This window comes from Canis lupus, chromosome 4 (genome assembly GCF_048164855.1).
Source record: "Canis lupus baileyi chromosome 4, mCanLup2.hap1, whole genome shotgun sequence".
In the NCBI taxonomy this organism is placed as follows: domain Eukaryota; kingdom Metazoa; phylum Chordata; class Mammalia; order Carnivora; family Canidae; genus Canis; species Canis lupus.
In genome coordinates, this window is record NC_132841.1 from 24,556,242 (window position 1) to 24,583,376 (window position 27,135).

The following is a 27,135-nucleotide window of genomic DNA, read 5'->3' on the forward strand; positions in this document are numbered from 1 at the left end:
TTGGCTAGTGCTTTTATGGTCATGAAAAAGCTTGCATACCTTGAGGCTATAGAGGTATTCTCTGTATTTTCCTGTAAGCAATCTAAAATTTTAGGATTTAGGCCTTTAAACCAGCTGGAAGTGTGTGTGTATGTGTGTGTGTGTGTTTGGTGTGATGTAGGGAACTAATTTTTTCCATATGGAAAGCCAGTTGCTCAATCAGTATTTATTGAATAATCCATTTGTTCCTCATTTTTTTAAAAATAGCTTTATTGAGGTATAATTTACATATAAAATTCACTAATTTTATAGTTCAATTGTGCAACCATCACCATAATCCAGTTTTAGAAGAGTTCTATCACTCCCAAAAAGTTCCTTCATTCCTGTTTGCAGCCAATCCCAATTGCCACCCTTGGCCCTAGGGGACTAGAGATCTTTTTTATCTCAATAGTTTCCCTAAATTCTTATAAATTAAATAAAATAACATATGATCTATTGTGTCTTGCTTCTTTCACTTGACATAGTGTTTTTGAAGTTCATTCATATTGTTACATAAATCATAATTTCATTTTTTTCTTGAGTAGACTCCACACCCAACATGGGGCTTGAACTCACAACCTTAAGATCAATAGTCATTTGCTCTACTATTTGAGCCAGCCAGGTGTCCCCAGAATTTCATTTTTATTGCTGAGTAGTACTCCATGGTATACATATACAACATTTGTTTATCAATTCACTGATGGACATTTGGAATGTTTTCAGTCTTTGTTATTAAATGCTGCAATGAAATACAGAAATCTTTGTGTGGACATATGTTTTCACTTTTCTTGACTATATATAGAGACATGGAATCATTGGATATATGGTAAGTGTATGTTTAACTTTTTAAGACTCTGCCAAACTTTTCTAAAGTGGCCGTACCAATTTGTAACCCCACCAGCAATCTATGAGGGTCCCAGTTTCTCCATATCCTTGTCAGTATTTGGTATTGTTAAAGTTTTTGATTTAAGCCATTCTAGTGGATATGTAATGTGGTGTTAATTTGCATTATATTAATGAATTCCCTTTCTCTGACATAATTTCAGGTTAAATAAAAGTTACATGAATAATTCTCTCTGTACACACACATACACACACACATAAGTATATATTTTAACTTTTCTGGAACCATTTGAAAGTAAATTGCAGAATGATGCAATTTTAGACTTCAGTATATGTTTTCAAGGATAGTCTCTTACACAGCCACAGTACAATTATCAAAATCAGCAGATTAGTACAAATATAATACTATTGTCTTATTTGTATACCTCATTCTGATTTTTTCCAAATATCCCCAAAATGTCTTTTTTTTTTTTTTAAAGATTTATTTAGAGAGAGAGAGACTGAGAACGGGAGGAGAACACAAGCAGGAGGGGAAGAGGGACAGGGAGAGAGAATCCCAACCAGACTCCAACCCAAGTGCAGAGCTTGATGCAGGGCCTAATCCCACAACCCTGGGATAAGGACCTGCTCTGAAACTGAGTCAGATGTTTAAACAACTGTGCCATCCAGGCGCTCCCCCAAAATGTGTTTTATAGCAAAATAAAATCTAGCATCATGCCTTGAATTCAAAATTCACATTCTCAGCCTTTCTTTTAATCTGGAACAGCTCTTGAGTCTGTGTTTCATGACATTAGCATTTCTGAAGAGCATCAAGGACAGTAATTGTAATATACTCCTCAATTTGTATTTGTTTGATGTTTCTTCATGATTATATCAGGTTCTGAACTTTTGGCAAGAATACCACAAAAATGACATTGTGCTGCATCCTTTCAGGAGGTACATGCTGTTTATCCCAATACTGGTGATGGTAACCTTGATCCTTTGTTTAGATTGTTATCTGCTACATTTTTCTTTTTTTTTTTTTTTTATTTATTTTTTTCATTTTTCTACTATAACCTCACTATGTTCCCCTTTATAATTAATAAATATCAAAAAAAAGAAAAATAAATAAATACCTCATGGGGAAATACTTTGAGACTGTAAAGATCTTCTTACTCCATAAAAACATCCATAATTTCAGGATACATTGGTGACTATTCCCTGAATATTATTATGGTCGTTTCCAAATTGTGATTTTCTAATTCCTTAATTCCTTACTCATTTAATAGTTGGCCTTTCACTATAAGCTTTCTTCTCTACCATTCATTTATTTGTTCAATTATATTACTGTGGGCTCATAGATTCTCATTTGTAATCCTTGACTAGGGACAGTGGGGGCTCCCCTTTAGGCCAGCCAGTTCCTTTGTTTTTTGTTTTTTCCCTTTGTGTTTTTGTTATGTCTCAATCTTTGAGCACTTTTTACTTTGCTCCAACAAGAAATTCCGGTCTCATCTTGATTTTCCCTATCCCAGTTCTAAAATCAGCCGTTTCAAATAAGCCTATGATTCTTTTATTTTTATAAACTGGGCAAATTTCCTAGTTCCTTTTAATGGACTCCAATTTTTAGATTTTCAAGACCTGAGCACTAGGTATACCCACCCATGCATCCCCCAATTATATATAATATCTATTTATAAAATCCATCAAATCTGAGCTTATATCTTCAATTCTAACCCTCCAAGATCATTCAATCTTCCTGGTTTCCATATTTGTAACTCCTCTGACAATGAGACACTTAGCTTCCATTACCCACAATATAATCTCTTATTTGGAAAATCATAGAATACTTAGTAATTTCAGAACTGCTAACTCCTGACTCTGCAAAAAAAAAAAAAAAAAAAACCCAGCTTACTAACTGGAATCCAATATTTGTATAGAGGAGTTTTTTCTCTTTTGTCTGAGAGTATATATTTCAAATAATCTTTCAAAAGTATCTTAAGTTAGTTCTCTTTTTCCCACCTTCAGTATTATTATGCTATTCATGGGAAGTTTTGTTTTGTTGTTATGATATTATACAATCTCCCCATTTCTTGTTGATTTTGTTTCTTTAAAAAAAAAAAAATGAAACTAACATGGTTCCAAAAGTCAGATCTGTAACAAAGAGGTACAAAGGGTCACCCCCGCATTCTCTCCCTTCCTTCTACCCTATGTCTGCCCATGAACTATAGAACACACTCTCATTAATCTCTGTTTTTTTCTTCCTTTTTTCTTTTTTTTTGCACAAGTGAGCCAATATGTATATGATTTCTTTTTTTCCTTCTTTTTTATACAAATGGGTAATGTACTATAGAAAATCTTGCACTTTAGTGGGTTTTTTTTTTTATTGAAAAATATATCCTGGAAATCACTCCATATCAGTTCATAGAGATCTTCTCCATTATTTCTTTCAGCAGCATAGTACTCTATTTGTGGATATAACATAGTTTATTCAAATATTGTCCTATGTATGTTGTTTACAATATTTTGCAATTGCAATAATACTGTAATCAATATCTTGTGCATGTATAGTTTTTCGTTGTTGGAGGAATAGTTTCAGGGTAAATTCCTAGGCTATCCCAATTATTTTTGAATAATCAAAATCTAATCAAAACTTGTTTCCATATATATGTGGGTCTTCTTCTGTCTAGCGATTCTGTTCCACTTTCCTATTGCTACACTAATACCACTGAGTTTTAATTATTAGAGCTTCATTATAAGGCTTGATAATTCATAGAAAAACCTTCACTCCTTATTACCCTGTCCATATTGTCATTGCTATATTTTGGCCTTTATGGGGCAAATGAATTTTAGTGTTACTTGATCAAGTTCCTAAAAAAAAAAAACAAAAACCTGTTATTATTTTTATTGGAATTGTATTAAAATTAGATATTGGGGAAATTTTCTCAACTTTATGTTATTGAAACTTTCCTGTCAATGAACATAATATCTATATTAGATCTTCCTTTATACATTGCGATAAAGTTTTATGCTTTTACCCATACAAATCCTAAATGGGATTTTTAAAGTTAGACTTTCAAATTGGCTGTTCCTGATGGTATTTGATTTTCATGTTGATTGTCTTATGTTAATCTTTTATGCAGCAACCTTTCAAATCCACTTCTTCTGTATTAATCTTTATTGAATAGATAATATATATACATAATAAAAAATCAAAAGGAGATAATAAAATATACATTTTCTAAAAAGATTTCATTTATTAATTTGAGAGAGCATGAGTGGAGGAGGGGCAGAGGGAGAAGCAGGCCCCCCTCCCGCAGCAGGAAGTCAGACTTGGGACTCGATCCCAAGACTGGGATCATGACCTGAGCAGGAGGCAGATGCTCAACCAACTGAGCCGCCCAGGTGCCCCTAAGATATACTTTAAGAGGGGTTGCTAACCCTGTCCCTATCTACTCTGTTCCCCAACTTTTCCACCCAACAGTAACCACCATTCTTTGTTTTTGTTTTTTTGGTCTGTTCTTTCAGTAGTGAAACATTTTATTATATCTTTCAGTTTTTAAACTTCCTTTTAATCCTTTTCCTCCAATTTCTTTTGTGTGTGTATGTGTGTTATTGCCATGGTAGAACTTCAGTACACAGGGATCCCTCAGAGCTATTGCGGGCTTTGTTCCAGACCAGCGCGATAAGGTGAATATCACAATAAAGCAAGCTAAATGGATTTTTTGGTTTCCCAGTACATATACAAGTTATGTTTACACTATACTGTAGTCTATTAAGTGAGCAATGCTAGATCACATTTAAAAAAACAATGTATGGGGGATCCCTGGGTGGCGCAGCGGTTTAGCGCCTGCCTTTGGCCCAGGGCGCGATCCTGGAGACCGGGGATCGAATCCCACGTTGGGCTCCCGGTGCGTGGAGCCTGTTTCTCCCTCTGCCTGTGTCTCTGCCTCTCTCTCTCTCTCTGTGTGCCTATCATAAATAAATAAAAATTTAAAAAAATAATAAAATGTTTAAAAATAAATAAATAAATAAATAAATAAATAAATAAATAAATAAACAATGTATGTACCTTAACTTAAAAATACTTTATTGCTAAAAATGTTAAGAATCATCCAAGCTTTCAGTGTATTGTAATCTTTTTGCTGGTGGAGGGTCTTGCCCTAATGTTGATGGCTGCTAATGGATCAGGTGAGGGTTGGTAAAATTTGGTGTGTTTGTGGTAATTTCTTAAAATAAGACAGTGATGAAGTTTGCCACATCAATTGACTCTTCCTTTCATGAATGATTTCTCTGTAGTATGTGATGCTGTTTGATAGTATTTTACTCGCAGTAATTTCCTTCAGAATTGGAGTCAATCCTCTCAAACCCTGCTTTATCAACTAAGTTTGTATAATATTCTAAATCCTCTGTTGTTATTTCAACTACCTTCACAGCATCTTCACCAGGAGTAGATTCCATCTCAAGACACTACTTCCTTTGCTCATTCATAAGAAGCAATTCCTCATCTGTGAAAGTTTTTTTCATGAGATTATAGCAATTCAGTCACCTCTTCAGGCTCCACTTCTAATTTTAGTTCTCTTGCTGTTTTCACCAAATCTGCATTTTTTTCCTCCAGTGAAGACTTAAATGGCTCAAAAATCATCCATGAAGGCTGTGTCAACTTCCAAACTCCTGTAAATGTTGATATTTTGACCTCTTCATATGAATCACTAATGTTCTTAATGAAATCTAGGTTCCAGAAGGTTTTCAATTTACTTTACTCAGACCCACCAGGGGAACCACGATCTATGGCAGCTATAGCCTTACAAAATGAGTTTCTTAAATAATAAGGTTTGAAAGTCAAAATGACTCCTTGATTCATCTTTCCTGACCCCAACCCTAAGTCATACTCTGATTATCATATACTTCATATTGAGGAAGGGGATGCACAGGCCTGGGCTTGGTTAGCACACCCTGCCTGGAGCCTGCAGAGCAGCTTGAAAATGCCACAGGGAGCCCACCCAACCCAGAACCCCAGCTGGTTGGGATCCCTGGGTGGCGCAGCGGTTTAGCGCCTGCCTTTGGCCCAGGGCGCGATCCTGGAGACCCGGGATCGGATCCCACGTCAGGCTCCCGGTGCATGGAGCCTGCTTCTCCCTCTGTCTATGTCTCTGCCTCTCTCTCTATGTGACTATGATAAATAAATTAAAAAAAAAAAAAAAAAAGAACCCCAGCTGGCAATAAGCCCTGGCCCATCCCACTCCTGCTCACCTGTGACCAACAAGCCCAAATGGCTTGCTCTCATTTCTACAATCCCCTTTCAAGACAAACACATGTGAGTATATCATTTTTTGAGCACATTCCAAGTGCTTCTCAGACTGGGCCCCTCCTTCATCATCAGTATAATGACCAAATCTAAAACTCGCTAAACCTCAACTATCATGAATTGATGACCATTTACTTACTTCCTCATATCTTTGCCCTAAAAGGGCATTGTGTAAGGTTAATAAACACTCACTTTCAGGCTGACCAGAGCCAGATATGCCCACACTTCAGCATTGTAGTTGTTCAATGCATTGGCTTCAGAGAGAGCATCCTCAGCCTCTGTAAGCTCCTCCAACTTGATAGAAAAAGAAAAGTGTGAGTTAAGCCAGAGCAGTTTCCCTTAAGCCAGCTGGAGTTAGTTTAGCTTAAAACACTATGTCCAAATAACAGTGGTAATGTGACCTATACAAACAGTTTTCAGTTTTTAAAATTTTTAGCTCAGAAAAAAATAAAATTTTTAGCTCAGAACTCTTTCTTCAAACAAAATCTTATGTGGTAGCCCAATATATGAACCTGTTAAAATAAGAACTTGGATTAAAAATCCAGGTAGGGAAATCTGGAGTCCTGCCTGCTAGGCTCTCAACTGACATCCCTCTCTCCTGCCTTCCCTCTACAGAAGTTCCATCAAGGCATCAATGAGCTTCAGGTGCCAGAACTGGAAAACCAGAAGCATTCACTATTGTGTATGCATCATTCAGTGATTTCCCCAAACACAGTAGGCTGTCAGATCCATTTATTATTTCTTCCTTTACATTGTGCATCCCTTTCTTAAGGTTAAAGTCCTATCAGCCCGTCAAAATGCTAATATTAGTTATTAATAGTACAATCTTGAGCAATCAGTACAATATTCAGGCTCTAGAATGCTCACTATCCTCTGGACATAGGGATATCATATGTCCAGATATCCCTATCTGGACATAGGGATATCAAAATTTTGTAAAATTTTCCAAAAGATTACCTAAGGAAGAAATAAGGCACTCCTCTCCCCAGTAGAGTAGCTCTTTGGTTTTTTCTGTTTTGAAAAGAAAATTATGAGTTTCTAGACCTGAGACAATATGAAGAATGGCCTTTCAGCAATGCCCATATTTTGGTCCACATTTTAAATGTCTCTAAGATATTGATTCAATTTTGAATCAATATATTGATTCATTATTCAACCAATATTATTCAATCAATTATACTTGCTAAGGATTTATTCTGTGACAGGTAGTATGCTAAGTAAGTGAATAAAAAGATAAAATACAACCCCTCAAAGAGTTCACTGACACATATGTAAAAAAAAAAAAAAATGAAAGCCCAAACACATAGTTACAATACAAAATAAACATTTCTATAATAAAAGCATATATAGATCTAGTGGAGGGACATAGGAAAATGGGAATAATTCTACCCTGGAATTAAAGGACAGATTTTGAGAGGAAACATTACTAAAATGAATCTTGAAAGATAAATAGGAGTCTATTAGATGTACGAGGTGAAGAAAGACATTCCAGGTAAAAGGAATATCATATATGAAGGCATGGAGGCACAAGGGAGTGTGGTGTGGTCAGGAAACTCTTAAGTATGCATGTATGGCTGGAGAAAAGAGAGAGATTTGGGAAAATAAAACTAAAGACTAGGCATCAATCATATATTGAATTTTATTCTAAAACAAAGGGTAGCCATTGGAGAGTTTAAGTAGGGGAGTAACATAATATTTGCATATTTTAAAGAGCACTTTAATAAAAATATGGGAGATGGATTGAGGTAGGACAGGAGATCACCCTAGCAGATAAAGCAGGGATGAGGCTTGAATTGGAGCTGTAAGAATAGGAATAGAGAGGGATTACATGTGGGATTTTTAAAGAATGTTTTATTTTTATAGTACAGATCAACTATTTAGTTTACTGAACACCTTTGAAACGTAACTTTTCCCACCAACATTACAAACTCCCAGGGTGCTTGGAAAACCAAGGAATCAAGGTCTGTTGTATTGACAGGCCTATTCTTGAGTCTTCATCTTCTTACCCGATAACAGGCTATTCCCAGTCCTAGCCAGGTAAGGCATGAAGGTGATCTCTTACAGGCTTGCAGATAGGTTTTCTTTGCCTTTTCATACTGTAGAAAGAAAGCACCACTAAGCTATTGCTCTTCTGGAAGTTTCAAATGCTATATTGCTAGGATAATTATGGGGCTTCTGCAATTGTACTCAAAATCTCAATCTAAGTTAAATGAGCACTCAATTTTTTTAAAGGTATAAGTTTTTAAGAGCAGTTTTAGGTTCACAGAAAAACAGAGAAAAATACAGCAATTTCTCATATACCCACTGCTGCCTCACATGCATAGCTTCTCCCATTATCAACATCCCCCATCAGAGTGGTACCTTTGTACAAGTGATGAAGCTACATTGATACATCATTATCACCTAAAGTCCATGGTCACACTTGGCATTATACATTCTATAGGTTTAGACAAAGATATAATGACGTGTATCTATTATTAGAGTATTTTCACTGTCCTAAATATCCTCTCTGCTCCATCTATTCATCACTTCCCTTCCCCAACCCCTCAAAACCACTGATCTCCTTACTGTCTCTACTGTTTTGCCTTTTCCAGAATGTCACACCGTTGGAATTATACAGTATGTAGTCTTTTCAGATTAGCTACTTTCACTTACTAATATGTATTTAAGCTTCCTTTAGGTTTCTTCATGGTTTGCTAGTTTATCTCTTTTTAGTGTTGAGTAATACAGGAAACATTCAGAAAGACTAAAAAAGCAAACTTTCAAAAACAATTAGACCACTTCTTGTCTTGCATCTCCAATATGAGAGATGTAACTATAGGTAAGCCTCAGCAAATAGCCTAAGAATTGCTTGCCTAGGGAAATTACTTGCCTAGTGAATACATAAGTCAGAAGCTAGGTTCAGATGCAGCTTGCAATGATGTCATAAAGAAAACTTATTTATTTCACCGCATTAGGATAGTGATTTTCTCTTTCAAGCCTATGTGGGCCTTCATACTTAAATTATAAGGCATCACAACTTTTTGTTGCTGCTATTGTTTAATTTTAAATAGAGAATTGGGTGTTCTGGGGGTAGAAATGGAATGAAGTCAAAACAAAAGCACAGAGTCAAAAAATAGAATGTTGATAATTGTTGATATGGGATGATGGGTCCATGTTGGTTCATTTCTACTATTCTGTTTACTTTGTATGTATTTGGGTTTTTTGGGTTTTTGTTTTGTTTTTTTGGTTTTTGTTTTTGTATTATAAGTGGTCTCCATGCCCAGCATGGAGCCTAATGCAGGGGCTGAACTCATAACCCTGAGCTCAAGACCTGAGCTGAGATGGAGAGTTAGATGCTTAACTGATTGGGCCACCCAGGTGCCCCATACTTTGTATGTATTTGAAATTTCCCATAACAAAAAAAATTCTTTTTTTAAATTATAAATTTATTTTTATTGGTGTTCAATTTGCCAACATATAGAATAACACCCAGTGCTCATCCCATCAAATGCCCCCCTCAGTGCCCATCACCCAGTCACCCCCACCCGCCACCCCCCTCCCCTTCCACCACCCCTAGTTCGTTTCCCAGAGTTAGGAGTCTCTCATGTTCTGTCTCCCTTTCTTATATTTCCCACTCATTTTTTCTCCTTTCCCCTTTATTCCCTTTCACTATTTTTTATATTCCCCAAATGAATGAGACCATAAAACGACAAATACCTACCATTTGCTTCAACGTGGATGGAACTGGAGGGTATCATGCTGAGTGAAGTAAGTCAATCAGAGAAGGACAAAAAAATTTTTTAGAAGGTCTTGGGGTAATTTCTAAAATGGAGAGTAATTGCTATAGAGTTAAGTTAGAGTTCCCTGTGGAATGAGGTTAGCCTCAGCTGAATTAAATACAAACCTTTATGTTAAGGAAGAAGTTTGAAGAAGTTCTTTTGACATTTTCCATTAGTTAAGTAAAGAATGTTTCCAATACTGATAGTAAAAGAAAGTTACCTTAAATATTAACTACAACAACATTTATTGTGTTCTACACAACCTTCTTTCGTAATGGTTAAAACTACAGACTCCAATATTAGACTGCCTGGGTTTGAATCCTGCTCTAGTAATTACTAGTTTATCTGATGTTGGTTGAGTCACTTTACTTTTGGATATAAAAGTATCAATATCACATTACTATGTTGGTCCACATAGATGGATGTTAATTCTTGAACAGTGGTCAGGTTCCAGATCATGACTTGATTTATTTGTTTTTGTATATTTTTTATTGGAGTTCGATTTGCCAACATATAGTATAACACCTGATGCTCATCCCATCAAGTGCCCCCCTCAGTGCCCATCACCCAGTCACCCCATCCCCTCGCACACCTCCCTTTCCACCACCCCTTGTTTATTTCCCAGAGTTAGGAGTCTCTCATGTTCTGTCCCCTTCTCTGATATTTCCCACTCATTTTCTCTCCTTTCTCCTATAATCCCTCTCACTATTTTTTATATTCCCCGTATGAATGAGACCATATAATGTTTGTCCTTCTCCGACTGACTTACTTCACTCAGCATAATACCCTCCAGTCTATCCACATTGAAGCAAATGGTGGGTATTTGTCGTTCTAATGGCTGAGTAATATGACTTGATTTATTTACATGGTTACTCTCCATCCTCTATGCCTCACCTCTTTCTCTTCCAGATAGATTTGCCCCAGTCTCAGGAAGATGAAGTGCATCTCAGAAGCATCCACTACAAAACTAATAGTTCGTTCATAGCATGCCTTGGCTTCAGCGTGATTTCCACTTAGAAAATAGAGATGGCCCTTCACACCCCAGACATTAGGGTTCTGAGAAAGTAAAGAATAAGTAGTACTTGGGATGAGGTGGTATTTAAAAGTACATTAATGATCTTTGTTTAAAATTTAAATTAAATTAAGTCCTTTTCTTTTTCTAATAGCACTCAATTAGAAAGAGAGCCATTTAGTTGGGCGGGGGGAGTATTTTTCTAGGTCTGCCCCCTCATTTCTTTCTTGCATTTTTCAAAACTATTTTGTCTTTGGGGTAAATATTAAGTAAAACATTCAGGGATCCCTGGGTGGCGCAGCGGTTTGGCGCCTGCCTTTGGCCCAGGGCGCGATCCTGGAGACCCGGAATCGAATCCCACGTCAGGCTCCCGGTGCATGGAGCCTGCTTCTCCCTCTGCCTATGTCTCTGCCTCTCTCTCTCTCACTGTGTGCCTATCATGAATAAATAAAAGTTAAAAAAAAAAAAAGCAAAAAAAAAAAACACATTCAAACAAACCAAGAGAATGTTCACAATATGAAAACAGAAGTCCGGAAAACTTGAAATAGATCAGCTCTCTGCTAAAGAGATATCCTTTTTTTAAATTTTATTTTATTTATTCATGACAGAGAGAGAGAAAGAGAGAGAGGCAGAGACACAGGCAGAGGGAGAAGCAGTCTTCATGCAGGGAACCTGACGTGGGATTCGATTATACCCCAGGCCGAAAGCAGCGCCAAACCGCTGGGCCATCAGGGCTGCCCTAAAGAGGTATCCTTCCTTATCCTTTTCTCTGCCCCTTGCAAAACTCATAACTGCTTGAGAAAAACGAACAGAATGAAATAAATGAGTTTACTGAAAGTTGATGACCTCCACTTCTGGTAACCAGAAATCTATCTGTGATATGGCATCACCACCTTTAAGAAAGCCTGCTTGCCTCCCTCCAAACTATACTCAAGATGTTCTAGCAAAGTTATTACCAGGTAGTCCATTTGAGCTGCTTGTTGAAGGCATTCCTCTGCCTTGGCGAAGTCCTTCTTGAGAAGGTGTGTCTGGGCCAGCACCAAGTAATACTCACAGCTGGGGCCTCCTTGAGGGCATAACAGCTCATGTGCAAGCACTCTGTGCACATACTATAAGGAAAAATTAGATTATAAGGAATATGTAAATAGCTGCATTGTATCAGTACCTTAGCTCTTGCAGTTGAATATTATGTCCCTGATAATAACAAATAAGAAATGAAATGATTATCAACCTCAAAAGGTTAGAGGTGAATTATAAAGATTCAGCACATCATGGGTCCATTACCAGGTATTCTACCTAGTCACCAGATGTAGACATTTCAAAGTGAAAAATCTGCAGTACTGCACAATTCTGGTCTTGCTGGTGAGCATACTAGGTGAGTTTTTGCATATACTTATTATGCAGCAGATAAAAAACACATTAACCACCCCACTGACACATGAGGTAACTTTTTCAGGCAGCTGTAATTATTCAGAAAACTGACAGTGAGGCAAAACCTCCTTTTCTAAAATTCTAAACTCAAGGTCTTGGAAACATAAATACCTGTTTCTGAAAACCTCTTATTTATGTTTGCCAGTTTTATACTTTGGGCTATTCTTTGTTGTTAATGCTATATAAGGCTTGCAAATTTGACAAAGTCAGATGTACTTTCTAAGCAGAAGGAAGAGCCCTTCTTTTCTTCTCCCAACTCCCATTAACACTTACATCTTCTTAGAAAAATAGTAAGAAGAGGTTCTGGAGCTGTTCCCTCTACATACATTTCTGGCTCTTTGCCCTGGAGAAGGGGGGGATAGTGACTTATTTAATCCGGGAGACAGAAAGCCTGTTTCTCTATTGGGAAATGTGTTAAAAGCTCCTGTTTAATGTGGCCTACTCCACCCTTAAGTGGAACATGCACTCTTCAGGATCAAGGCCAAGTCTCCTGGCTACTGCATTTTGCTCTTTCTCCTACTGCTTGCTTCACAGATATATTTCTTGTTTCCCGTGTGGTAGGCAGACCTCACAGGACGCTCTTCTCTGGGAGGAAGGGACAATTCTCCAGTAGCTCTACCCATGACTGCATAAGTAAGTCAAATCTGAGGCTAGTCACATCTCCAGCCTAATTATACAAATAAAAAAATAATATTTTTATTCCCTCATATAGTATCATGTATATGTTTATAATTGTTTACAACCTAGAAAGGAAGAAGGGTATATGATTAGGCTCCTGTGAACCCCCAACACTCACATAAATATGAGTTCTGATAATAAATATATATCCTTTAGAGTCTGATTTTGCTCTGCTGGTATTCTGAGGGAACAGATTTGCAGTATGGTCTTCTGATGCTCTCTGTAGAGAGTGGTTCATATTTGGATGTTCATACCATTGGGCCTACAGTATACTCTCAAAAGCATATTTGATTTCTGCATCATACATATTAAAGCTTGGAAAGATACCAGTATGGATTGAAGAAGTAGTTCACTAAAATATTTCCATCTACTTGCCCTTTCCCAAATATTCTGACCTGCACAGCATTGACTTTCATCAAGAAACGTATGGTCTCCATGAAGATGGTGGCAGGAGTTTGGGAAACACCATAAGGGCTAGGATACAAAACGATTGATGAATCTTGACATTTTGATGTTTCTGAAAATATTATATTAAAAGAAGAGATGATTAGATGTAAAGGAAAAAAATGTCAGAAGCTCAGGCAGTGAGCTACATTACTACCAAGATAGCAAGGAGAAAATTCTAATCTAATATATGAAAGAGGTTATGGTCTGAAAAGCAATAGATTCCTTTAGGGCAACAGTGCCCAAAGATCTCAAAAGTGCTCAAGGTTAGACTACTGGTGGTCGCAAATTCATGTCACAACCAAATAAAATGGTTATTAAAAGTATTCAGATCTTCCTGAATGTGAAACACAACCTGTAGATACTCTAATCATAAGTCTGTAGTTAGCCCCTTCTCCGAGCTAAATACAAATCCTTGCTTATTGAGAGAGTTGCACTACAGAGTTCAGATTATCAGAACCTAACTTCATATGAAGGAACTTAGGCAATATGACAAATAATCAACTTCAAACAAGTTAAGATTGCCATATTGGTCATCATAATAATTTTCATCCTTGTCTAGTTTGTTTATGCCCTTCTTTCAAGTGGAAATCTTTATTTCTAAGTACCTTTTTTCACTGGCATCTCCTTGAGAAGTATGTTGGATGGTTTTTGGCTGATAGTTGGATCCTGAGATTGTGTGGATATAATGTGTTCTCGTGAGTCAGACTGCAGTTTGGAGGATTCTTCAAGAAAGTCATCTAGAATGGATGGTCCTAAATAGATTAAACTTTAATGAGGAAAGAAACCCCCCCCAAAAAAAAATAAATAAAAAGAAAAAAAAAGAAAAAAAGAAAGAAAAACCCTTCCTATATTAGATATTAAAAGGTTATTACAGGATATAAAATATCATTATATTCAAAGTATAAGAAGCATATTTCCTTTTTTAAAAAATTTTATTTATTTATGATAGTCACACACAGAGAGAGAGAGAGAGGCAGAGACATAGGCAAAGGGAGAAGCAGGCTCCATGCACTGGGAGCCCGACGTGGGATTCGATCCCGAATCTCCAGGATCGCGCCCTGGGCCAAAGGCAGGCACCAAACCGCTGCACCACCCAGGGATCCCAGAAGCATATTTCCTAAATATTGCATGAATAAACCTGTTTTATAGACTTTTTATATTTCTTTCTTTTTAAAGATTTTGTTTTTAAGTAATCTCTACACCCAATATGGGCTCAAACGTATAACCCTGAGATCAAGAGTCACATGCTCCACTGACTGAGCCAGCCAGGTGCCCCAGACTTTTTATATTTCTGAATAATTTAAAAAGTTCAAGCCAAATAGACAGCACAGCTTCTATAACTATGACCCCTAGTCCAACCCTGCTGCTAGCCTGAGTCATGATCATGTCAAAGAAATACCTATTACAAAAGCTATTTGCTAAATCCAGAATGTTAAGGATCTAAATGAGAAAGCTAATATATTTTTAGATTAAATTCAAACTCCTGAAGGACAGGAATTCTGTTCTTAGTGTTCAAAAATCACCACTATCATCATTGTCATCATCATCATTAGTGGCTATATTTGAGCATGACTATATGCCAGGAATTGTACTAAAAATTGTACTAATAACTTTAATGTATAATCTCACAAAACATTCACTATGCTCCTTTAAGCAAAGTGAATCACAGAGAAGTTAAATAATTTGCTGAAGCTCTTGAACATGCCTTGCTGCCTTTCAAATAAATAAATGTATGATGAATAAAAATAAAAAGCAATGCCAGGCGGGAAATGACCAGTGCCAGATGACCTCCCAAGAAGAGGTCACCCTCAGCTAGAGCAAAAGATATGGCTTTGAAAGTTGGATAGGTAGAGGGGGAGGTGCGTTTAATACTGAGACCATGCTATTGGCAAAAAACACAGAAGTAGCAGGCTAATTATATTAGTGGGTATTGAGGGTTTCCTAGAGAAAATTAAGGGAAAGACAGGTCGGAGTTAGACTGTACTGATATTTTAATGCTAGGATTTTTCTTCTGTAGGCAAAAGGAGAAAACAATAGGGTTTTAAACAGAAAAATTAGAAGATGAAAAGTGGTATTTTATGAAGATTAGCAGTGCTTTGTAGCAAGGAGAAAAACAATACAGATGAGGACAAAGAGGTTTTAGTAAGGCTGTCACAACAATCTGGATATTTGGTAATGAAAAGTAGTGTGGAAGCTTAAAGGGAAGATGCAAGGAGCCTTTTTAAAAAGACTTTATTGGGATCCCTGGGTGGCGCAGCGGTTTGGCGCCTGCCTTTGGCCCAGGGCGCGATCCTGGAGACCCGGGATCAAATCCCACATCGGGCTCCCGGTGCATGGACCCTGCTTCTCCCTCTGCCTGTGTCTCTGCCTCTCTCTCTCTCTCTGTGACTATCATAAATAAATAAAAATTAAAAAAAAAAGACTTTATTTGCTTATGAGAGACATACAGAGAGAGGCAGAGACACAGGCAGAGCCCAATGCAAGACTCAATTCCAGGACTCAGGATCATACCCCAAGCCAAAAGCAGATGCTCAACCCCTGAGCCACTCAGGCATCCCACAAGGAGCATTTTGAAAGAAAACTAGATAGTCTTGAGAATTAACCCACTATAGGGAAGTTCTAGAAGTTCAATCTAGAAAGGAAGAGGAAACAGGAATGACTCTGAGATCATGATCTTGGGTGCTTAATAAAGCAATGTAAAATCAATTTGGGAGATGAGGAGTTGAGTTTACTAGTAGAAATCCAGCTCCTTAAATAAAAAGCAAAAAGAAAGAAAGAAAGAAAGAAAGAAAGAAAGAAAGAAAGAAAGAAAGAAAGAAAGAGAAAGAAAGAAAGAGAAAGAAAGAAAGAAAGAAGAAAGAAAGAAAGAAAGAAAGAAAGAAAGAAAGAAAGAAAGAAAGAAAGAAAGAAAGAAAGAAAGAAAGAAAGAAAGAAGGAAAATCCAGCTCCTAGGTTCTAGAGGGATGTTAGGGCTAAATATAGAGATTTGAGAGTTATCAGTAAATGGAAAATGTGAGTGCAGGTGAACTCTTAGAAAGTAAACTACATTATTGGGAGATGATTACATGTAATGAGTATAATAAGAGAATCTAACAAAGAAAACCCAAACTGTTGGGAGATGTAGGAGGCAATGCTACACTGTATTTAAGGAAAGAGAATGGTTAAATACTTCAGACTGATGACTGAAGAGTACGTGATGATCTTAATGAAAAATACTAATATTCAATTTTTGAGGTATAATTTATATATAATAAAGTGTTCCCCTTTAAGTATATACTTCAGTGCATTTTAACAAATGTATACATTTAGGTAATCACTATCACAATCAAGATACAAAAGATTTCTAACACCCCAAAAAGCTCTCTTGTGTTCTTTGAAGTTAATCCTCAACTCCAAGCCCAAGGCAACCATTAATCTGCTTTCTGTCAATACAGATTAGTTTTGCCTTTTCTAGAATTTCACTTAAATTGAATCATATAATATGTACTCTTTTGCATCTGGCTTATTCACTTAGCATAATGTTTCTGAGATTTATCCATGTTGTATATAACATGATTTGTTATATGTAACAAACATGATTTGTTTCTTTTTATTGTTGAGTAGTTTTTGATTGTGTAGATATGAGAAAATTTACTATCCCTTCACCTATTGATAGGCAGTTTGATTGTTTCCAGTTTTTGCCTGCTATAAATAAATCTGCTATGAACATTTGTGTACAAATCTTTGCAATGTCTTCATTTCTCTTGGGTAAATAGCTAGGGTGAAATTGCTGGCACATATGTGTTTAACTTGTTTTAAACTGCGGTTTTTCCAAGTGGCTATTACCATATGGCACTCCCACCAAAAATGTTTGAGAGTTCCAGCTACTCTATAACCTTGCCATTGCTTAGTATTATCTTTTTTTTTTAATTAGCTATTCTAGTGGTAAATCACATTGATTTTCAAATGTAAGATCAAACTTCCTTCAATGTTATCTTTTATATATGCTGCTAAAATTTATGGAGTAATATTAATAATTTTTTATGTCCAGGTTCAAGAAGGCTATTGGTGTGTACTCTTCTTGGGATGGATTTGTCTGATTTTGAATATGACAGTGATAATTATGGTCAAACTGTGGGAAGTATTCCGTCTTATATTTTCTAAGTTTATGATAGGAATGGGGTAGGCCTGGAGTTTTCTTTGTCTTGATTATTCAGATTTTCTTTCTTTCTGATTAAGCTTTGTATGTCTGTCAAGGTATTTACATTTCATACAAGTTGTTAAATTTGTTGACATTATTAATAATTTCCCTTATTATCTTTCTAATATCTATAAGATTTGCAGTAGTGTCCCCTCTTTCATTTGTGATATTGGTACTATGTATCTTCTCTTTTTTCTAATCAGATTTATCTATTAATTGATCTTTTCAAAGAATCTACAACTAGCCTCATTAATTTTCTTTATTCTTGTCTATTTTCCATTTCATTGACATCTACTCTGATCTTTATTATTTTTTCCTTTTACTTACTTTGGACTTAATTTATTTCTAGCTTCTTAAGATAGAATCTTGGATAATTGGTTTTAGATCTTTCTTATTTTTTAATAGAGGCATTTAAAGCTATAAATTTCCCTCTGGGAACTAATATAGTTCATCTTACAAATTTTGATTTGTTGGGTTATCATTCAGTTCAAACTATTTTGTGATTTCTTCTTTGATCTATGGGTTATTTAGAAGTGTATTGTTTAATTTACAAATACTTGAGGTTTTCTTATATATCAAGTAGTGAGCTGGTAAATGTTCAACAATTGGCTTTTGAATATGTATGAAGTCTGGTTTGTAGTGTTTGTCTATCATAGCTGATTTCACGCAACCAATGTTATATCACTGAATGCAGAGTTAGGAAGAGCTGCATAAGAGCATACCATTATATTGTATTTCTACATAAGAATACAATTATATATACATAACTTCAACAGCACAGATGATAATAAAATAGTAAAATAATAAAGAAAATTATTTTACTTTTTTCAACTAATGCAGAAAAAAATTTGATAAAGTCTAACAGCTGTGAATAAAAAAAATTCCTTGAAAATTAAGAATAGAAAGGATCTCCTTAATTCTATAAATGTTTTTTGACAGAGCTTACAGTATATTTTATATTTAATAGCCGAATTTAAAATTCATTCCCATTGAGATAGGAAAGAAGATACAATTGACCACCATGACTAACATAAAATATATTATTGGAGGTAGTAAGAAAACATAAGTAGTTTGAGAATTGGGAGGGAAAAGGTAACACTAACATTATTGTTATTAGCAGATAATATGATAATCATATTCTAGAAAAAAAATACAATTAATTATCTACTAGAATCAATAAAAGTCAAACAAGAGACATATACAAATTCAATCTAAAAACAACAGAATACACTAAAATCTAAAATGTCAAAATCGGGCAGCCCCGGTGGCGCCCCGGTTTAGCGCCGCCTGCAGCCGAGGGCATGATCCTGGAGTCCCGGGATCGAGTCCCACGTCAGGCTCTCTGCATGGAGCCTGCTTCTCCCTCTGCCTGTGTCTCTGTCTCTCTCTCTCTCTGCATCTCTATGAATAAATAAATAAATAAAATTTTAAAAACAAATAAAATGTCAAAATCAATAGCATACACTAAAAAATACCAGCAATAACCAATGAGAAAATAAAATTAAAGTAAGGTTCTTTATGGTAGCAGTGTTATCCAAAAGGTTATTATGAATTACTTAAACAGAGCCTCATTGGAGAAAATGCTATAACTTTAATAAAGGACACAGAAGAAGATCTGAGGATATGGAAAGACCTTCCTCATACTTGGATAGAATGATTTAATAACATAGATGTTATCCCTAAAATAATAAGTTCAGTGAGGTCCAAATAAAAACTTCAACTGGATTGTTTATGTACTTGATAAACTCACTATAAAATACATATAGATGAGCCTGTTTTTTTTTTAAGATTTTATTTATTATTCATGAGAGACACACAGAGAGAGAGAGAGAGAGAGAGAGAGAGAGGCAGAGACACAGGCAGAGGGAGAAGCAGGCTCCATGCAGGGAGCACGACATGGGACTTGATCCCGGGTCTCCAGGATCAGGCCCTGGGCTCAAGGCGGTGCTAAACCGCTGAGCCACCCAGGCTGCCCATGAGCCTGTTTTTTAAGCTAATTTGTATTCTTACTAATATTCCTATAAGAGTGGATTTGTAATATATGTTGTCTATAACATTAGAAAATGTTCACATTCATATTTTGAGGTTCTATCTTATTTTAATAGAGAACAGACTTCTCAGAAAATCTTCAGAAGCAGCTTATCACATATCAAACTATTGAAATAAACCCAGTGGGGTTAGATTACTCATCTGTCCATCAAGTGGGACATCTGCATTGACTGGGGGCTTAATGGACTCAGAAGAGGCCTGGAAGTAAATCCTAAAAATGAGCCAATCCCCACTTGAATGGTTACTGGACTAAACCCACCTTTAGTAACCTGAGTTCAGTGCCTGAGGCAGATAAACCACTTTGGCTTGGTTTCATTTTTCTTCTCTTTATTTGTGATGCTCAGATCTAAGATGTGTGTTTCAGACTGTGTACAGGCTTCTCTTTTGTTAGATTAAAAAATTTAGTCCTACTTTTGTATGGACACCTTAGAATATAAAATGACCAAAACAGAAGACTTGCCATTAGATGTTTTTCAGGTGTCAACAGATTTGTGGTAAATCATTTGCCTTTTTTAAAACTTCAACTTCTGCAGTTCAGACAGTAGATTACTCAGTAAAAGTATTAGACATAACTAAGAGGTAAATATTTTTAGTGCATATTAAATAAAATAAAGTGCTCTAAAGAAATTTTTAAAAATAAATATAGATAAATAAAGTCCATTAATAGGCAAGTCAGATATAAAAATGGGAGGCAAGTAAATGGGAGAACCTAATATACCAGATATTAAGGCACACTACAACACCACAGCAATAAAAAGGATATAATATTGTTTTAAGATCAGACCAGTAAGACAGAATAAAAAGCTTGGAGACATATACTTTACAACAAAACAGAAAAGACAGTTGTTTAATAGATAATTTTGAGAAAAATTTTATTTTTCTATATAGAGAAAAATAAAACTGGATGCCTATTTAGCATCACTTTCAAGGATGGAATCCAAATAACCTTGAATATAAAACAAATATAAAGTTAAAGGAAATATGAGGCAAGAAGAACTATTAAAACAAAACTTTAAAGACATATAACTACAAAGGATATAGGAGAGTTGAATGTATCAACTAATTTAACCTAAAATTCTATAGAATGCTTAACAGCAGCAGAATACACATTCTTTTCAAATGAATATGGAACATTTATCAAGATAGATCCTTTGCTGGATCACAGAACAAATCAAAATAAATTTAAAAGGATTCAAATATGCAAAGTGTGTTTTCTAACCACAATGAAATTAAATTATAGATAAAAAACAAAGATACCTGGAAAATTCCCCATATGTTTAGAAAATTAAAAGTATATAAAACTAAGAAGTCAGGAAATGACAGATGTCAGGAAGGATGCAGAAAAAGGGGAATCCTCTTACACTGTTGGTGGGAATGCAAGCTAGTGAAGCTACTCTGGAAAAAAAACAGTATGGAAGTTCCTCAAAAAATTGAAAATAGAGCTACCCTATAACCCGGCAATTGAACTACTAGGTATTTACCCCAGAGATACAAATGTAGTGACCCAAAGGGGCACCTGAACCCCAATGTTTACAGCAGCAATGTCCACAATAGCCAAACTATGGAAAGAGCTCAGATATCCATTGACAGATAAATATATAGAGGATGATATATATATAGTATGTATATTGTATATATATTGTATATATTATATATATATATATAGTATACACACACTATATATATATATATCATTATCCAGCCATCCCCAAAAAAAGATATCTTGCCATTTGCAATGACATGGGTGGAACTCAAGAGTATTATGCTAAGTAAAACAAGTCAATATGAGAAAGCCAATTATCAGATGATTGCATTCATATATGGAATTTAAGAAATAAAACAGAAGCACAGGGGAAGGGAGGGAAAAATAAAACAATACAAAAATCAGAGAGGGACACAAACCATAAGAGACTCTTAACATAGGAAACAAAATGAGGTTTGTTGGAGGGGAGGGGAGTGTGAGGAAGGCGTAAATGGGTGATGGACATTAAGGAGAACACATGATGTAATAAGCACTGGGTGTTATATAAGACTTATGAATCACTGAACTCTACCTCTGAAACTAATAATACGCTCACTATATGTTAATTGAATTTAAATAAATTTTTTAAAAATAGAAAAAAATAAAATTAAAAGCACACTGCTAACCCATAGTCCCAGCAATTCAACTCCTAAGTATTAACCCAAAGAAATGGAAGTGTATGTCTATAAAAATACTTGTAGACAAATATCCATAGCAGCTTTATTTTAATAGTCCCAAACTGGAAACACTCCAAATATCTATCAATAGGTGAATAGATAAACATATTGTAGTATCTCCATATAATGGGATACTATTTAGCAATAAAAAGGGATGAAATACTAATATAGGCAACAGCATGTTTGAATCTCAAAATAGTTGTGCTTAGTGAAAAAAGAACATACTGTGCAATTCTATTTAATTCTAGAAGTTCGGGATCCCTGGGTGGCGCAGCGGTGTGGCGCCTGCCTTTGGCCCAGGGCGCGATCCTGGAGACCCGGGATCGAATCCCACGTCGGGCTCCTGGTGCATGGAGCCTGCTTCTCCCTCTGCCTGTGTCTCTGCCTCTCTCTCTCTCTCTCTGTGACTATCATAAATAAATAAAGATTTAAAAAAATTTAAAAAAAAATAATAATTCTAGAAGTTCTAGAGAATTTGGGGAATTTTAGAATTCTAGAAAATTTCTAAAATTTTAGACATGCAAGCTCATTGATGGTGACAGAGAGAGACTTGGTGGTTGGTTGTCTGGAAATGGGAGCCAGAGAAAGAGATTCAAATGGGCACAAGGAGGGATGCCTGGGTGGCTCAGTGGTTGAGCATCTGCCTTTGGCTCAGAGCATGATCTTGGGACTGGGATCGAGTCCCACAGCAGGCTCCTTTTCTCCCTCTGCCTGTGTCTCTGCCTCTCTCTCTCTGTCTCTCTGTCTCTCATTAATAAATAAATAAAATATTTTTTAAAAAATGGGCACAAGGAAAGTTTTGGAGATTTGGGGTATGTTCATTAACTTGATTGTGGTGATGTTTTCATGGGTATATTCATACGTCAAACATATAAAACTGTATGTGTTAAATATGTGCAGTTTATGAAATGTCAATTATACCTCAAACTATTAAAAATACATGCACGTAAAATAACAATATGCAATAACACATAAACAAAATAACATATGCAAGAAAGGCATATACATATTAAACAAAGGCACACATATTAAACACATTAGAATGATTGATTTCCTAAAATGGAGGAAAGGAGAATGGCAATGAAGAACAGGGAAAAAGGGAGTGTGTGTGTGTGTGTGTGTGTGTGTGTGTGTGTTTATAAAAACATGAATAAACTTGAGAATCACAAGGGTGGGAGAGGGTGCCTGGGTGGCACAGTCCACTAAGCATCTGACTCTTGGTTTCACGTGAGGTCATGATCTTAGCATCTTGAGATCAAGCCTGGCATCTGGCTCCGCGCTCAACGTGGAGTCTGCTTGAGATTCTCTTTCTCCCTCTGCCCCTCCTGCTCATGCTCTCTTTCTAAAATAAAGAAATCAATCTTTAAAAAAAAAAGAAAAATAGGGATCCCTGGGTGGCGCAGCGGTTTGGCGCCTGCCTTTGGCCCAGGGCGCGATCCTGGAGACCCGGGATCGAATCCCACGTCGGGCTCCCGGTGCATGGAGCCTGCTTCTCTCTCTGCCTGTGTCTCTGCCCCTCTCTCTCTCTCTCTCTCTGTGACTATCATGAATAAATAAATAAAATCTTTGAAAAAAAAAAGAAAAATAATCACAAAGAGATTGAGAATGTTGTTAAAGAAAGTGAGGGGAAAATGAAAGAAATTTACTCTTCTACAATGGTACCCCTCTTATGTATACACAGAAACAGTAAATTCTCTAAGACTAAAAAACCCAAATAGCAACAGTAAAAGCTTCAGACTTTCATTCATATGAATGAGGAATTATTTAGAAGGAGTCTTTCCTGGTATCCCTGGGACAACTCAAAACTCTGTCTACTGATTCATTTGACAATTATTTAACTGGGTGTTATATACCTATTACGTGCCATGTCCTATTCATAAGGCCATTACTTTTCCCAATAGCCACTTATTTCCATTTTCTGGTCCTACCTGCTGGGGCTTCCACCTTAATTGCTGTTGCAGAAGAACCATTAGTGATTCCCCAAGGGCCTAAACTGGATTCTTCTACTTTCCCTCCTTCTTCAATGTACTCAACAGTACCAGTGCTCCTCTGCTTCATTATTTGTGCCTGTAGCATTCGTGCCTGAAGTTGTTTGAAGGCCTCATGAAATGCCATTTCCATTCGAATATCATTGTTTTGAATTTCATAGTACAAACCTGAAAAAATAAAGATGTTGAAATAAATGTGACTAGTTTTCCACCACCATAAACTTAAGAACTGCAACATTTCACTTGTATTTCCCATATTCTTACCAAAGTGTAAGAACGACGTGATGAGCCATTACAGAATGAAAAGAGAAAGTGAGAATCTTATAATGGAAGAAAACACAATCTATATCACAGGAAAATACCATACCAAGTAGAGTCCAGGCTACAACATTAGTTGGTTCCAAGCAAGTAGCATCCTCAAAGAAAATTTCTGCCTGCTCATAGTTCTCCATCAGGACAGCCAGGACACCACAGAGCAACAAGCTGAGAAGAGACCACCAACATAATTAACAGCATGGTCCCATGTCACAGTCATGGAACCAAGAATATTTCATATAAAAGCTTATCTGCTCCTACTCATTCTTCATCTCCCTTTCACCCATACCTTTGGATATGATTCTGGTTGAGAGAAAGGGCTTTTTGAAAACACTCCTGTGCTTTGATGTTGTCCTCAGTTAGAAGGCAGAAGGCACCATAGTCCAGCCAGTGTTCCAGATTCTGTGGCTCCCGGACCAACCTCTATCCCATGAAGCATCAGGAAGACCAAGGTTATTGTAACACTATGTCATATTTTTTATGCACATAATGCCATAAATACTTTAAGTTTATGATAGCAGAAATTAAGTCCTTTTTTTTTTGTTTACCACTGAATTCTGAATGTCTAGCACAGTCACTATTCTGGCTCATAGTATGTGGTGAATAAATAATTATTGGAATAATTTTAAAATTAAATCTTCAAGTCATTGCTTCTTAGTGTCAATGTCAATGGTCACCATAAATTCCTCTAACTACTTAGGAACCCAGATTCGTTTTATATCAAGCCCTGAGTTTGGCTCCCTGCTCTGTGGGAAGCCTGCTTCTCCCTCTGTTCCTCTTCCTTGCTCGTGTTCTCTCTTGATACTTCTCTCTTTCTTTTTTTTTTTTTTTTTTTTTTTTTTTTTTTTTTTAAATTTTTTTAAATTTTTATTTATTTATGATAGTCACAGAGAGAGAGAGAGAGAGAGAGAGGCAGAGACACAGGCAGAGGGAGAAGCAGGCTCCATGCACCGGGAGCCCGATGTGGGATTCGATCCCGGGTCTCCAGGATCGCGCCCTGGGCCAAAGGCAGGCACCAAACCGCTGCGCCACCCAGGGATCCCTACTTCTCTCTTTCAAATGAATAAATAAAATCTTTTAAAAATTTGTTTGTAAAAATTAGATTGTGGTGATGGTTGCACAATTCTGTAAATAAACTAAACACCACTGTACACTTTATTTTTTATTGAAGTATAGTTGACGTACAATATTGTATTTATTAAGATACACAACATAGCGATTTGACAATTATATGCATCACAAGATGCTCACCACAAGTATAGTTACCATCTGTCACAATACAAAATTATTATATATTCTCTATGCTATAATTCTCTTATTTATTTTTTATTTATTTATTTATTTATTTATTTATTTATTTATTTAGTGGTTTATTTATTAAACTTATTTCTCTTATAACTGGAAGTTTGTGATTCATTTATTTTATAACTGGAAGTTTGTACCTCTTAATCCCCTTCACCTACTTGCCAATTCCTCCACCCCCCACACAACTCAACACCAAAAAAACAAATAATATGATTAAAAATGGAAAGAGGATCTGAACAGACATTTTTAGAAAGACATACAGATGTCCAAGAGATATGTGAATATATGCTCAACATCACTAATTATCAGGGAAATGTAAATCAAAACCACAAAGAGCTATCACTTCACACCAGTAAGAATAGCTAGTATCAAAAAGGCAAGAAATAGCAAGTGTTGGTGAGGATGTAGAGAAAAAGGAACACTTGTGAACTGTTGGTGGGAATGTAAATTGGTGCAGCCAATATGGAAAACAGTATGGAGGTGCCTTGGGAAATTGAAAATAAACACCATACAACCCAGTAATTCCACTTCTGGGCATTTACTTGAAGAAAACCTAAACAGTAATTTGAAAAGATATGCACCACTATGTTTATTGAAACATCATTTATAATAGCCAAGATATGGAAGCAATCTAAGTATCCATTGACAGATGAACGGTATAATGAAAATGTGATATACAACAGAATATTATTCAGTCATAAAAAAGAATGACATCTTGCCATTTGCAACAACATGGATGGACCTAGAAGGTAATACACTAAGTGAAAAAGTCAGACAGAAAAAGATAAATACCATATGATTTCATTTATGTGTGGCATCTAAAAAACAAAACAAACAAACAAAACCAGAAGTTTATTCATAAATAGAGAAAAGTGGTGATTGCCAGAGGGAGGAATGGAAGGATGGGCAAAATAGGGATTAAGATGTACAAATCACCAGTTATAAAATAAGGAATTCACAGGGATGAGAAATACACCTTAGGGAATATAGTCAATAATATTGTAATAACTTGTATGGTGACATAATAAATATGCTTGTTGTGATAAGCATTTAGTAATGCATATAATTGTCAAATAACTACATTGCATATCTAGAACTAATGCAATATATTATATTCAACTATACTTCAATTAAAAAGAGAATGTCATATAAATAACATTATACAGTACCTAACCTTTTTTTTGTAAACTTATTTTTTATTGGTGTTCAATTTGCCAACATATAGAATAACACCCAGTGCTCATCCCATCAAGTGCCCCCCTCAGTGCCCGTCACCCAGTCACCCCACCTCCTGCCCACCTCCCCTTCCCCCACCCCTAGTTCATTTCCCAGAGTTAGGAGTCTCTCAAGCAGTACGTAACCTTTTGACAGTGGCTTTTTTCACTCAGTATAATGCCTTTGAGATTCATCCAAGTTGTATTAGTAGTTCATTTCTTTTATCGCTATATAATATTTCATTATATAGGTAAATCATTAGTTTGTTCGTTTACTCACCCTTTAGAAGAACATTTAGGTTGTTTTTGGTTTGAGCAATTATGAATAAAATTGCCATAAGCATTCATGTACATAAGATTATACTTCTTTAAGGTAAATACCCAGGAGTAGGTCATATGGTAAATGTATAA

General features: G+C 36.0%; 1 protein-coding gene and 1 long non-coding RNA gene across 16 annotated transcripts in view; one reads left to right on the forward strand and one right to left on the reverse strand.

The window, feature by feature from the left end:
• The window catches only part of LOC140632017 (uncharacterized), a 52,286-nt gene that overhangs the window by 10,536 nt on the left and 14,615 nt on the right, over positions 1-27,135 (forward strand). The window contains exons 3-4 of one of the 4 annotated variants that reach the window (XR_012029521.1): positions 11,527-11,665; positions 12,884-13,097. The exons of 1 other annotated variant lie outside the window; for it this stretch is intronic. This is a non-coding gene — a long non-coding RNA (uncharacterized lncRNA). Of the gene's footprint in view, positions 1-4,464; positions 4,537-11,526; positions 12,020-12,883; positions 13,098-27,135 lie in introns of those variants that run through there. 2 more of the 4 variants (XR_012029523.1, XR_012029522.1) reach the window with 2 other exon arrangements.
• Positions 1-27,135, reverse strand: part of CFAP70 (cilia and flagella associated protein 70) — a 96,564-nt gene that overhangs the window by 4,967 nt on the left and 64,462 nt on the right. For 11 of the 12 annotated variants that reach the window (XM_072823561.1, XM_072823553.1, XM_072823560.1 and 8 more), the window contains 9 exons: positions 24,495-24,628; positions 24,258-24,373; positions 23,831-24,058; positions 14,080-14,226; positions 13,423-13,544; positions 11,875-12,027; positions 10,801-10,962; positions 8,152-8,241; positions 6,338-6,439 (listed from right to left, as the gene is read on the reverse strand). In XM_072823561.1, coding sequence (XP_072679662.1) covers positions 6,338-6,439; positions 8,152-8,241; positions 10,801-10,962; positions 11,875-12,027; positions 13,423-13,544; positions 14,080-14,226; positions 23,831-24,058; positions 24,258-24,373; positions 24,495-24,628 — 1,254 coding nt within the window. The remainder of the gene's footprint in view (positions 1-6,337; positions 6,440-8,151; positions 8,242-10,800; positions 10,963-11,874; positions 12,028-13,422; positions 13,545-14,079; positions 14,227-23,830; positions 24,059-24,257; positions 24,374-24,494; positions 24,629-27,135) is intronic. The other variant, XM_072823556.1, reaches the window with a different exon arrangement.